Raw genomic sequence first — 14,937 nt, 5'->3', positions numbered from 1 at the left:
TCGAGAACCAGCTTATAGTAAGGTGGGGTGAGTTTTACCTATGGTGACCAGACATCCCAATATCATCTGGACCCTCCCAATATTAGGGGCTTTGTCTTATATATGCAACTATACTTCCCCCTCACCCCCCTGAAAAAAAGTGTTCCGATTTTTCACACTTGCTATCTGGTCACCTTAGTTGTATCTCTCTGTTCTAGGGAGCAACCGTCTTTTTCCCTTTGTGGCTTTGGTTCTTGTGTGTTAAGGGTCTGGATTTTAAGAAATAAAGGAGTGTTACAGGGATTGACAACCTTTGGCACGCAGCCCATCAGGGTAAGCCCCCTGGCAGGCCAGGCCGGTTTGTTTACCTGCTGCGTCCACAGGTTTGGCAGATTGCAGCTCCACTGGCCGCGGTTCGCCATTCCAGGCCAATGGGGGCTGCGGGAAGTGGCAGCCAGCACATCCCTTGCCCCGTGCCGCTTCCCACAGTCCCCGAGGCCTGGAGCGGCGAATGTGCCAAAGGTTACCGATCCCTGGAATGTTATGTTGTAACCTTCCAGAAAGATTAAAAAAAACCACGACACTCTAACGTCTCAGTTTGTAAGCTGTGAACATAACAGTACACATCTGTTGTCTCTTGTCTTACACTTAGATTGTGAGCTGTTTGGGGCTGGCAGTTGTCTTTGTTTGTATAGCACCTAGCACAATGGGGTCCTGGTCCATGATTATGGCTCCGAGTCATACTGATAATAAAAGAAGGAGGCAGGATTTGATCCTTAATTATTGCATTACTACTATGCTCTGTGAGACAGGAAAGACTTCACTGATGTATCTTGCTCTATGTAAGGAAGATTTGCATTCCTATTTCATAGCCACAATTCTGGGTTCTGCTGCAGTCCCTATATGCTGGTTCTGCAGTCATAGCGGGGTTGCAAAGCTGGTAGATCATCCAAACAGGGAATATCCCTTGCCTAAGGAGGAATTCCCTGGTGAAATAGGGCTAGCAAAACACCTCTGCACTGCACCTTCTTTGCAGCCTCTGATGTAGGGATATGCTGTTGGTATGGCCAGAAGTGGACAGGGACATTCTGGAAGTGTCATGGCCAGAATGCATTGGCTATTTGGGGGCTGTTGAATGGTAATCTCCCATTTTTACAGAAAAAAATCACAAAATATTAAGTTTAAGATAAGTTTGCTTTCCCCTTGGAATCCTTCTCCAGTAGCTTGTAATTATGATTGGGGTTTCTTGCAATGGGAGAGACTTTACAGCTCACTTTTTTATGTTTTAAAGTCTTCCATCCCCTGCTAGGTGAAATTCCTGTATTTATTACCGTTACCATTTTAATGAGCTGAAGTTTTGCATTACTTTGGTTCAAATGCATCAAATGAGCTAATAAGCACACTCAGATTTAATCTTTTGTACCTCTTCAGCAGAAAAACCACAGTAAACAAATGAATAATATTGATCTGAAATGTTGGAAATTACATTAAATGTTATTAAGACACAAATTAACCCCAGAAAGGAAATAAATAAAACCCAGGTCACATTTAAATATTTTTAAATTGATTTACAGTTTTCTTACAAAACTTTCTTTGTCAAAGGCATAGTAACTTAACACACACACGCACACTTTGTTAAAGTAATATCTCAGAGTATTCCCATCATGGCAAATGCACACAAGAAATAATCACAAAGGCATAAAGAATTATGCATGCTGGGAGTGCTTGTAGAAAATTCCAACAAATATATCACAACCAATAGCCAGTTTCTGAGCTCAGTGAATTGGATGTCCCTCTGTTGACTAGGGTGATCAGAGAGCAAGTGTGAAAAATCGGGACGGGGGTTGGGGGGGGGTATTATGTGCCTATATAAGAAAAAGCCCCCAAACTTGGGACTGTCCCTATAAAATTAGGATATCTGGTCACCCTACTGTTGACTACAGTGGAGCAACTCCTGATTTACAGAAATCAGAATCTGGCCCCATGAAACAAAAATAAATAACTGTGGGTTTGTCCATCATGACCAGAACTGAGAATGAGAGAGGGAGCATGCTTGAGAGAGAGAGCACAACCTAGATTAAAGCATAAGGATCTACTCTCATCCAGTTCAAAATTGCCTTCTCAGCTTTTGACTCTAGGAAATTGCCCAGGCTGCTCCTTATCCTGATGTGGTGCTTCTCCCTGAGCACTGGCTAAAGAATAATACGCAAATGACTATTAAAGACTGTCCTCTTCCCAGTGCCAGTCACAGATCCCTTCCCATGTTGTAACTATATACAGCAGTCAACCTCCTGGGAATGAGGCCAGTGGATTTGTTGAACATATGTTCTAACATGAGGGCCCTGTTCTTCCCTGACTGACTGAATGCCAGGCAGCCAGGGAAGAATCTTTAAGTGGATGAACCTGAAACAGGCTTTCCCTGTCTGAACTCCACCGTGAAGGTGCTGGCCATAGAAATAAACATGGACTCTGGCTCATGATCATCAGCTGGAACCATGTAAAACCAACAGTAATTAGGGGTTCAAAGGAGAATTTGGAGACCATATTCGGGTGACTTCCACACACCCCAGAGACTAATGATTAGGGGGAGCTTGCCAGGACCAATAGCCAGGGAGTCTACTTTGGGCCAGATCTTCAGACCCACTATTTTGTGTTCCTTTGCTGGTGCAAAACAATCATAAATTTTGCTGAACTGGCCATTGGAGGAGACTCCCTATCTAGCAGAATTCATGGGTGGCCTCTCTCAGAGCCCTTCTACACAGGGGATGTAGCCAGAGGCAAGAAGGTGTTGCTTTATGTGTTTATACCCTAACAATCCCTGGCTCCAGGATCAGCCCCTTGGGATTTGGGAAATTGGAAGACTGCCAGGGGAGTGGCTCAGTGCTACTGATCACAGGTTCGGGGATAGCAAAACTACCTTTGTTCTGACCTGACAGTAGTCGCACCAAAGAAAAGACTCAAGAAACTGTGTCTTGGCTGGATAGTCTTCTTGGGCCAAATTCATCTTTGGTGTAAGTCAGATGAATTGCATTGGAGTGAATTTGGCCGCCTTTGTTTAAATCTAAATCACGCTTTTTCTAGCTTATTCCCCCTTGTAAAGGCAGGCAGATAGACAAAGCCTTTTATTTTTAATCCATGTGAATGTTCAGTGCTATTGTTTGTTGATGATAGATGCTCTCTTTTTATGGTTCAGTCATAGGGAGAGGACTGCTTTGCTTCATTTATGATCCTATAGCCTGAAATGAATTCTAGTTCTAGCAGAGGAACAGTTTGTAAATATACCAGAGAGCCTGCTAGCCTCTGTCATCAGCTAGCTACTTGGCTTGCATCTGGTGTCAACTGTATTATCTTCCCAACACCACACACCCGCATTTCAGTTATGTCCCATCATGTCCATTTTCTGAGCTAGTAAGACAAGAGCAAGAAGTAGAGGCCTCTCCTCCTCCATACAAGTGCTATGATTGTGCTGAAAAAAAATCTGTTATATATTTGGAATGCTCTTAATTGCACTGTTCTATTTCCAGCTGTTGGAATCTGCACTAGAATTTTAATTAATGACTAAATTCATGCAGCAGATCCAAACAGCAGGAAACAGCTATGTTATTTAAATAGGCTTTGAAATGATCAGATTGTATCTCTCAGAACAGCACTGAAATGAATACTGAAGCTGCCTTTGTTCTTCTGAAAAGACTGGAATTGCATAATAGGTTGGAAGAGGTCAAACACTGAACATTCAAAAAATCACTAAAACTGGGCTAGCTACCATACAGTGGTGGCACACCTGGGATGAGGGCACAGGTGGTTTCCTAACCAAGAGCCAGATCACCCCCACCTGCAGAATATCAGGGAGGAATATTCTGTTAGCTTCCCCATGCAGAGTTTCCAACAGATGGTTCTATGATTGAGTGGATGGAAATTTGCTGAACGGAGAGGGAGTTTGGACTCTGGAAACTGTGGCCCCTTGAGATCTGCACACTGGCGGTGTCTGTCAGGTGGTCCTGTGCCTCCACACTCCTCATGAACCCCTGTTGGTCTGACCCACTCCTCTGCCATTACGGCTTCAGATAGGCCATGATGACAGAACTTCCACCACTGGGGTTGCTGCCCTAGGACACCCTCAAAAAGGACATTCTCTTGGGGAGAGGGAATCTGTGGAAATGCTAACAGAATAACCTGGGAGGTGATATTTCTGTGAGGCACTGTGATGACATTTTGTTGCCATATGATAGGGCTGTTCCACTGCTATGTCACCACATAGTATCAAGTTGCTGTATTCAGCACAGTGGTGATATTTCAGCACAAGGTGACAGTGAAGATGTTCTCCCACTACATATCCTTGCTGCATTACAATTCTGTTTCAATGCAGTGATTAACCGCGATGATGTTGTGCCACATTATAATGTGCTGGAGATATCTTAATGCCCTGTTGCTGTGATGCATCACACCATTTCCGCACAAAGTGATGGTGATGTTTCCTCATCCCATTGCTGTGCTGCGGCCTCACAAGGCTGTTTCAGTGCAGTGTAATAGAGATATCTCATTGCCCTGTCACAGTGGTGCGTCGCCATGATCATTTGGTGCAAGATGACAGTAATGTGGCCAGTCTTCACATTGTTATGCTGTGAAACAATGGTATTTCAGTGCAATGTTTCATTGCTACGCCGCTGCATCACATCATAATCATGTTTCAGTGCAATGTGAGGCTGCTGTTTCATTATCCCATCATTGCACCATGTTTTGATGATGTTTCAACACAAGGCAATGGAGACATTTTACCCTCATTTCACCATGCTACGTCCTGATGGGGTTTCAGTGTAAGGCAATGACTATGTTTCGCCTCCATTTTGTAGCACTGCATCACAGTGAGTTTTTGGCACAAGAGAATGGTAATGGCAATCCCTCCCCCCCAATGTAATGTTGTATCATGCAGTTTCTGCACAATGTGATGGTGATGTACTATATTGTTGCACTGCAGCACAATGATTTTTCTGTGCAAGGGCATAGTGACACTCCACTGCCACGTTGTTCCACTACCTCACAATTATATTTTGGTCTGAGGCAATGGTGTTTAGCTGCTACATTGACATGCTACTTCATAATGGCATTTCAGCAAACTGTGATGGTGATATTTCACTGTCAAATTGTTATGATGTTTTAGTGCAAAGTGACAGTGATGATGTTTTGGTGCCATGTCATCACCTCCTCACAATGCTATTTCAGTGCAAGGTGACCGCGGTAATGTTTTACTCACAGATTGCCATGTCATATCCCAGTGAGTTCAAGCACCGGGTCATCATGACGTACCACAACAGTGTTCTGGCCCAATGCTACCTTGGATTAGGATGATCTGTTTCAGTGCAGGGCAGATGCTTCTTAATAAGTAGTGTCTTATAGTGGCTCACTGGTGTTTCTCTGTGTGGGGGCTCTTTGGAAAGGGCTGTCTTGCTGCAAGGAGGAGCTGTCTGAAATTGAGGCATCTTGGGGTGGAACAGTGGTGTCTCAATAAGGGACAAAGGCATTTCAGGGTTGGGCAGTGGTGTCTTGGCATTCAGTGGCAGTGTCTCTGTGTAGCATAATGGACATTTTGGTGTGTGGCACATCAGAGGTGATCTGGAACAGAGGCATCACAAACAGAATGGCGGATTGTCCTGGGTGAGGCTGTCTCAGTGTGAGGCAGCCAGTGGTGTCTTAGCAAGGTGTGGGAGTTTCTATGTGCAGTGTGGTGGTGCCTTGGGGCAAGGCAATGGCCATTTTGGCATGGAAGGATGGAATCTCAATATGGGGCATTTCAGGACACTGATGTCTCTGGGTAGGGCTGTCTTGTGATGGAGAAGACTGTAATTGCACCAATGATACTGCCAAGAATGACCTTGAGCGGATCACTGCAGACTACGTGGCTCTGGGAAGAAGGATAAAGGAGTTTGAGGCACAAGTGGTGTTCCCGTCCATCCTCCCTGTGCAAGGAAAAGGCCTGGGTACAGACCATCGAATTGTGGAAGTCAACGAATGGCTACGCAGGTGGTATTGGAGAGAAGGCTTTGGATTCTTCGACCATGGGATGGTGTTCCAAGAAGGAGGAGTGCTAGGCAGAGACGAGCTCCACCTAACAAAGAGAGGGAAGAGCATCTTCGCCAGCAGGCTGGCTAACCTAGTGAGGAGAGCTTTAAATGAGGTTCACCGGAGGAAGGAGACCAAAGCCCTGAGGTAAGTGGAGAAATGGGATCCTGGGAGGAAGCACAAGCAGGAGAGCACAAGAGGGGAGGACTCCTGTCTCATGCTGAGAAAGAGGGAAAATCGATGAGTTATCTTAAGTGCCTATACACAAATGCAAGAAGCCTGGGAAACAAGCAGGGAGAACTGGAAGTCCTGGCACAGTCAGGGAACTATGATGCAATTGGAATAACAGAGACTTGGTGGGATAACTCACATGACTGGAGTACTATCATGGATGGATATAAACTGTTCAGGAAGGACAGGCAGGGTGGAAAAGGTGGGGGAGTTGCGTTGTATGTCAGAGAGTGTGAGCAACAAGGGTGATGTCGTGGTTGGAGTCTGCTATAGACCACCAGACCAGGGGGATGAGGTGGACGAGGCTTTCGTCTGGCAACTAGCAGAAGTTGCTAGATCGCAGGCCCTGGTTCTCATGGGAGACTTTAATCACCCTGATATCTGCTGGGAGAGCAATACAGCGGTGCACAGACAATCCAGGAAGTTTTTGGAAAGTGTAGGGGGCAATTTCCTGGTGCAAGTGCTGGAGGAACCAACTAGGGGCAGAGCTTTTCTTGACCTGCTGCTCACAAACAGGGAAGAATTAGTAGGGGAAGCAAAAGTGGATGGGAACCTGGGAGGCAGTGACCATGAGATGGTCGAGTTCAGGATCCTGACACAAGGAAGAAAGGAGAGCAGCAGAATACGGACCCTGGACTTCAGAAAAGCAGACTTTGACTCCCTCAGGGAACAGATGGGCAGGATTCCCTGGGAGAATAACATGAAGGGCAAAGGTGTCCAGGAGAGCTGGCTGTATTTTAAAGAATCCTTATTGCGGTTGCAGGAACAAACCATCCCGATGTGTAGAAAGAATAGTAATGCTGATCTTAAATGCAAAAAAGAAGCTTACAAGAAGTGGAAGATTGGACAAATGACCAGGGAGGAGTGTAAAAATATTGCTCAGGCATGCAGGAGTGAAATCAGGAAGGCCAAATCACACTTGGAGTTGCAGCTAGCAAGAGATGTTAAGAGTAACAAGAAGGGTTTCTTCGGGTATGTTAGCAACAAGAAGAAAGTCAAGGAAAGTGTGGGCCCCTTACTGAACGAGGGAGGCAACCTAGTGACCGAGGATGTGGAAAAAGCTAATGTACTCAATGCTTTTTTTGCCTCTGTCTTCACGAACAAGGTCAGCTCCCAGACTGCTGCACTGGGCAGCACAATATGGGGAGAAGGTGACCAGCCCTCTGTGGAGAAAGAAGTGGTTCGGGACTATTTAGAAAAACTGGACGTGCACAAGTCCATGGGGCCGGATGCGCTGCATCCGAGGGTGCTAAAGGAGTTGGCGGATGAGATTGCAGAGCCATTAGCCATTATTTTTGAAAACTCATGGGAATCGGGGGAGGTCCCAGATGACTGGAAAAAGGTTAATGTAGTGCCCATCTTTAAAAACGGGAAGAAGGAGGATCCGGGGAACTACAGGCCAGTCAGCCTCACCTCAGTCCCTGGAAAAATCATGGAGCAGGTCCTCAAGGAATCAATTATGAAACACTTAGAGGAGAGGAAAGTGATCAGGAACAGTCAGCATGGATTCACCAAGGGGAAGTCATGCCTGACTAACCTAATTGCCTTCTCCGATGAGATAACTGGCTCTGTGGATGAGGGGAAAGCAGTGGATGTGTTATTCCTTGACTTTAGCAAAGCTTTCGATACGGTCTCCCACAGTATTCTTGCCACCAAGTTAAAGAAGTATGGGCTCGATGAATGGACTGTAAGGTGGATAGAAAGCTGGCTAGATCGTTGGGCTCAACAGGTAGTGATCAATGGCTCCATGTCTAGTTGGCAGCCAGTTTCAAGCGGAGTGCCCCAAGGGTCGTTCCTGGGGCCGGTTTTGTTTAATATCTTTATGAATGATCTGGAGGATGGTGTGGACTGCACTCTCAGCAAGTTTGCAGATGACACTAAACTAGGAGGCGTGGTAGATACACTAGAGGGTAGGGATCGGATACAGAGGGACCTAGACAAATTAGAGGATTGGGCCAAAAAAACCCTGATGAGGTTTAACAAGGACAAGTGCAGAGTCCTGCACTTAGGACAGAAGAATCCCATGCACTGCTACAGACTAGGGACCGAATGGCTAGGTAGCAGTTCTGCAGAAAAGGACCTAGGGGTCACAGTGGACGAGAAGCTGGATATGAGTCAACAGTGTGCTCTTGTTGCCAAGAAGGCTAACGGCATTTTGGGCTGTATAAGTAGGGGCATTGCCAGCAGATCGAGGAACGTGATCTTTCCCCTTTATTCGACATTGGTGAGGCCTCATCTGGAATACTATGTCCAGTTTTGGGCCCCACACTACAAGAAGGATGTGGAAAAATTGGAAAGAGTCCAACGGAGGGCAATAAAAATGATTAGGGGTCTGGACCACATGACTTATGAAGAGAGGCTGAGGGAACTGGGATGGTTTAATCTCCAGAAGAGAAGAATGAGGGGGGATTTGATAGCAGCCTTCAACTACCTGAAGGGGGGTTCCAAAGAGGATGGAGCTCGGCTGTTCTCAGTGGTGGCAGATGACAGAAGAAGGAGCAATGGTCTCAGGTTGCAGTGGGGGAGGTCCAGGCTGGATATTAGGAAACACTATTTCACTAGGAGGGTGGTGAAGCACTGGAATGCGTTACCGAGGGAGGTGGTGGAGTCTCCTTCCTTGGAGGTTTTTAAGGCCCGGCTTGACAAAGCCCTGGCTGGGATGATTTAGTCTTTCCACATGACATGTTCCAAAAGAATAGGTTATGGTAAAAATATTACATAATTAAAAATCCTGTTTTTGCAAGTGTGTAGGATGAATTTATTTTATATCACTGTGAGAAGAACTTTTTGGAAAAGTATGTCTCCTTTTTTTGGTTTGGCCTGGACATTTGCCCTATTTTAATTTTTAAGAAAAAAAATGTAATATAGTAATATCTTAAGTTGTTTCATTTTTAGAAATAACTTCCCCCAAAAGTGAAATGCTTCTGTTTACCTACAATTGTATTGTGTTACTTCTTGCACATCAGTATCTGATTAAAGATTAAAGATTTCAATTGTACAGAAAAAAAAGTCTATTTTCAGTTTATTGTCAAACTAATATATTCTAACAAGGTGAAAAAAACACAGAATATAATTAAGTACAATTCATACAAACAGACTAGGCACAATAAGGTACTCAGCAAACAAATACAGCCTTCGTTAGACAGCTGACAACAAAACATTTCATGCCAATAATACTCAATAATCCTTATATTTAACAAACCATGAGTTAAGGCTCAATATATTACACATAAGTGTGGACAATTCACCAAATATAAAAAAGGATTGTGTTGTTGTGGGAAGGAGTCTGACTATGTAAGAAAACACTTGCTCATTTGCTTTAAAAAATGTATTATCATCAGCTGTTATCTTCGGGTGTTTTAATAATTCAGTAAATTAAGTCCTGGAAAAAGTAAGAAAGACCAGATTTACTCCAGCAAAAGAGACCCTGTGAAAATTGCACACAGGACGCCCACGTCACAACATACACACGAACGTTCCTCATACTACACATGAGCATCTATCTGAGCACACATGCATCCATACCCATATTCATTCCAGCATTAGGACTGTGAACAGTCCCCAGCTTTCAATAAAAAGTCGCAGTTTAGCAACCTAAACAGTCGCTACGTGAAGCAACACAATCGCTATAGTGACATCAGGGGCTGAGTCCCTGCATCCCGTCCCCAGCCCCGTGCCACAAGCCCAGCAGAGGCATAGCCGCCGGCACCTTCCCCTCGGCGCACCGCTAATGCACAGCGCCTCCTGCTGGAGCAGCGTCTCCTCTGGGCCGGCGGGCTCTGCGCCCCTCACCCGCAAAGGGCGGGGGAGGCACATCCCATTGCACAGGCGCAGTAGAGCGGTTTGAGAGACATTTCACACGAATTCAGTCCCAGCCATGTCACATGCGCATGCGCTAACCAAGATGTCGCGTCGCTCCCCCAACCCTTCTCAATTGGGGGACTAGCGAGCTGAGTTGCGCATGCGTATTACCCTATGGGGAAGGGGGAAATGAAGGCGCGAACACCCTTGCCGCATGCGCAAGGCTGGAGACCAAAGGTGGTGGGGTCAGTGACAAACCGCCGGACGGCGCATGCGTGTTACTTGCATAGCGGTTCGCTTTTGGAAGCGGCCAAAGGGGGCGGGGTTTGGAGCGGGAAATCCGTTGTGCCACGCATGCGCAGTGCCGGGTAAGCGGGGCGGGGCTCGGCTTGTGCTCAGCTGACGCCGGAGCCTTGGGTTGAGACGGTCGGTTAACGGCGGCAGCGGCCTGTTCGGGCGGAAAGCGGGTCCCCGCCATGGCGACCACCGTCAGCACCCAGCGGGGCCCGGTGAGTAACCGCTACCCAGGGGCAGGGTGTCTCCCCCTTCGTTCTGGGCCCGGGGCAGGGTGTCTCCCCCGCGCTCCCTGTGGGCAGGGGGCCTGCCCTGGCTCCGCTCTCTGTCCCCTCTCACCATGGACCTGGGCCCCAGGGGCCGGGCGTCTGACCTCTCACCATAGCCCACCCAGCCCGTGGCCTTGGGCAGGGTGGCTCCCCGCCATTCATTCCCTAGTGTCCGGGGCTAAGGGTGGGGGAGGGTGCTCTGGCTCCCCATTGCCATCACCCATGGGGGGGGGGGCCCTTCTTCCCACCTTGAGAAGGGCTTTTAAGGACGGGGAGGGTCTCTGTGCCCATCATCCACTCCCCACGTGGCACACCAGGGATGGGAGACTCTGCCTCTTTTCCCAGTATAGCCCATTAGGCAGAGGAGGCGAAAAAGTGACCCCCGGGGAGCCAGAGGGAGCTCAGAGCGGTGTACGGCGTCTGCCCTGCTCTCCTCCCAAACTGAGAAACTTGCTGCTGCTGGGAAGTGAGACGTTAGGGGGCAGCTGTCTGTCTCTGCTGTTTAGGGGTGACAGCTGAAGGGTGTGTGTGAAGCGTGGGCGGGGGTAGGTGAAACTTCAACCAAAAGTTGTGTGGTGAAGAGCCAGTTTACAGCAGTGTATAAGGGTCATACTGGATTTGATTTGAAACCGCCACCTCCTAGGTGTGTGCACAAGTGACACGTTGACATGGGTCACTGTCTACTGCTGCCAGTGGGCTCTACTCACCACTGCTAGATGCTCTGTGACACATCTGATGTAACACGTGACTCAGTTGTACACCCCGTTCCTACACTTTGTGTCCAGTGGCAACACAGGCTAATGTGGGGAAGGCTCATTTTTGAAATTTTATTTTTAATTGAGGATTTTAAATTACTTAACAACCAAAATATACAGAGACCAAACAGTTCAATTAATCTGTGTAAGAGATGCAGAGAGACAAGAAGACTGAGTCATTCCATTAAATTGCTGTACTGTACTTAAAGAACTATAGCTGCCTTTCTCATCTGATGATGGTGATATTCTTTGGGTATCTCCCTAACTCTTTCTTGAATCATCCCATTTCTATTAGCTCTTTCTGAGTGGCCTCCTTTATATAGTGGGTTTTAGTAATTCTATTTTGTTGGGGAGAACTAAAATCTTTATGTGGAATTTTTTTTTTAATCCTGATTCTTTTGGTTGGGGACCTATGCACCACCCCTCCTTATGAAATCCAATTTATCTCCTTAGGTTACAGATGTTCTCTTACTAGTTAAAGGTACCTCAATTTGTTATTTTGAATGTCTTTTCTCTGCAGCTCTTATAGACTGTTTTTTTGGGGGGCAGGAGATTGAAGTTGGGGAAAGATAGATACATTAAGCTTTCTGCTCTCACTTGGTGGTATCACCAAGTGATTTTTAAATGGAATGATCTTTAAAGTTGTTGGTGTACAAAGAGATGAAATTGCAGTGTTACTTTCAAAATAGTAAATGACAGCGTGTAACAGTTCTTTAGAAGAGAGATTTTGTTATAGTTGTGATGCCAAAAACAACTGCTCAATATTTTGTACAAAGCTTGTTCGATCTTAATAGAGAATGGTATTAATCTCTGGTTATTAACTGGCTGAAATTTAGAAGGTGGCTTAAAATATAAAACGTGTTTAGTCAGTGTTTGCTGTTTGCCGTTATCTGGTGGTCATTTGTCAATCTAGAAGTTATTTCATATCTACCTATGTTCTTGATAGTCAATGTTTACATTAATGTGTGCAATGTATAACATAGCACTTGTCTGCTGGATTCCAGATGATTTTAAGGAGAGATTATGTTGATAATGTCCCAGTAAATTATCTGTAATTCAGTGCTATGTATTGATTTAGGCTCTTCTGTACATATCTTTAACACAGTGGTGTGATTTTTGCCTGACTTAGGTAAAACTTTGTTTAACTATCACTTTTTATTTGTAAATGTGAGAACCCCTGGTAAGAGCTCATGCCTTCCTCGGCAGTTTTAACATTCGGGGTTTAGCCCTGTAATGTAATCCTCATCTCTCAGAGAAATGACTTGCAATATATAATTAAATGGTCTCTGTTGAGTCCTACGGTTGCCCTGTCGCTGGAATACATAATTCCCCTTTTTTGATCCTCTTTCCATAGCAAAAGATGCAGTTTCTATATTTCTTTCCCTGTAGCTTGGAAGGCAAACAGCTTTTTCCAAAACTGTACTGCAAGTAAGTAACCACTAAAGGGTGCTAAAGCACTAAACATTAGGTTCCACCCACCCCTATGCTGTGGAGAATGTGACCTTTTTGGTGGTATTAGTTTACCCAAGCAGGAAGAGTTCCAAGGTTCTCAAGTGTGGGTGCCTGGCAGCATATAATATAATTGAATATGCTACCTGCTGACACCAGTCTTTTATGTCCATGCTTCCCAATTTGTAGCTCTCATTTGTACATATTAAGTTACAATCCCTGTCATTTAGTTTATCAGATGATTAAAAACTGAAGTTCCTTCTGACAATCAGTGGCAAAGGTTCAAGTGGAATATTCCTGGCTCTTTTCTTACCATGGTGTCTTGACCAATATTCTTCCTTTCACAACAACATAAGTTCTAATATGTGAACTATGGCTGATTTTTTTTAATGGCAGCTGTTGGTGTTTTTTTTTTTTTTTGTAGTTATTGTATGATCAGTATCTTGTATCTTTAACATGTGCGGTTGATATGAATGGTGCTACCTAAAAAATTCTGTTCAAGCTAAATCTGTGAGATGAAAATATGAAGTTCATGATTCCTTAAACTGCTCCTTTTTGCAGTCAATTTTGTGTAAATTGGCAACAATTTGATGATGAGATACGATATCTTCCAGCTATTTTATCATTCAGAGCTCTCTTGCTAAAGAGGTGCTCTTTCTGGATATAAATTAACATTTGACTTGCCGTCCTCTCATCATGCTCTTACTGAAATGTGTGAGGAATCCCTAATTTAACTATAGTGCAGAGGGATGTACTTGGACCTGAAATGCTAGTGTACAGTGATGGCAAATGTCATCTAGATATCCTGCTGCTTGGTCAAGAATCAAACTTTGAATTCTGCAATAAATTCAGATCTCAAAATTTCTAGCTAGAAATGAGTGGAAGCTTACAATCCCTCCATGCACTTAATATTTTTCATAAAAATATGGTTGAAGCTGAGCTGTAAATGTTACATGTCTTTGAGTCACAGTTGTGATATGGTGGTGATTTCTGTGGTACACTGTCACAGAAAATGCGCAAATTGATGTAGATAATGCTAGTGCTCATGTACTGAAGAAAAATGCTTTCAGAAAGCTACCCTGATTCACCCAAAGGATTTCTGATACGTCCAGAAGCATTGTCTGTTAAGCAAAAAAAACTTTGGAGGAAAGGAAGAAGGTTTGTTGATGTGTGTGCTGATGTAGAAGAATTCAAAACTTGTCAGTGCAATCAGTACTTAAATTCCCAGGATAAGCAATTTCCTCACCCTCAACCTCTCCTCCATACACACACACACAGACACTGAGGCTACATCTACACTAGAAACTTCGAAGTGCTGCCGCAGCAGCACTTTAAAGTGTGAGTGTGGTCACATGCGAGCGCTGGGAATGAGCTCTCCCAGTGCTCCTGGTAATCCTCCTCCACGAGGGGAATAACGCCGAACTCTGGGAGCACGCAGTGCTCCGGTGCTGTCCACACTAGCGCTTTAAAGTGCACAAACTTGCTGCATTCAGGGGGGTGATTTTTCACATCCTTGAGCCAGCAAGTTAGAGCGCTATAAAATGTAAGTGTAGACAAGCCCATACTTTTTTAAAGCAAATCTGAATGTGAATTAGAGGCCTATTCCTACATCAGCATTTTCCACAAGAGGAAACTGAGGCACAGAGGTTCAATGTCTTGTCCATGATCACACGGTAAATCTGTAACTGAACAGTAGAACACAGATGTCCTGGTGTCCAGTGCTTAAACCACTAAAACATATCTCTTCTATGGATCATGATACTAGAATAGTAGTTTTGCATTGTCCGGGCATGATTAGTTTGCATGGGCTACGTGTAGAGCAGCAGTAGGTAAACTGGATATTTCTTCATGTGAAAAGTCATGTCGTATAATACTAACTAAATAGCGCTCCCCCCCCTCCCCCCCAAAAAAGACCAATCAAACAAGAACCAGTTTGTTAATGCAGAATTAAGGTTTTCTGGTGACAGCTAGTCCCCTTCAGAGTGTCAAGGTCAGCAAAATTCAAACTTCAGAAAAAGATGAAATACATATTTTGAGTTTTGCTGAACTGACACTGTGGAAGGGCCCATAGATAGGGCCCTACCAAATTCACAGTCCATTTT

The 14,937-nt window shown here is 45.0% G+C and overlaps 1 protein-coding gene across 2 annotated transcripts in view; it reads left to right on the top strand.

Annotated features, from left to right (window-relative positions):
• The first annotated feature begins 10,309 nt into the window (after positions 1-10,309).
• The window catches only part of TOLLIP (toll interacting protein), a 50,390-nt gene continuing 45,762 nt past the window's right edge, over positions 10,310-14,937 (top strand). The window contains exon 1 of one of the 2 annotated variants that reach the window (XM_005307788.4): positions 10,310-10,577. In XM_005307788.4, coding sequence (XP_005307845.1) covers positions 10,545-10,577 — 33 coding nt within the window. In that variant the 5' untranslated portion in view covers positions 10,310-10,544. The remainder of the gene's footprint in view (positions 10,578-14,937) is intronic. The other variant, XM_042840119.2, reaches the window with a different exon arrangement.

Source organism: Chrysemys picta, chromosome 4 (genome assembly GCF_011386835.1).
Source record: "Chrysemys picta bellii isolate R12L10 chromosome 4, ASM1138683v2, whole genome shotgun sequence".
NCBI classification, from domain to species: domain Eukaryota; kingdom Metazoa; phylum Chordata; order Testudines; family Emydidae; genus Chrysemys; species Chrysemys picta.
The sequence above is the reverse complement of the archived record's forward strand: the minus strand, read 5'-3'. Positions and strand labels throughout refer to the sequence as shown.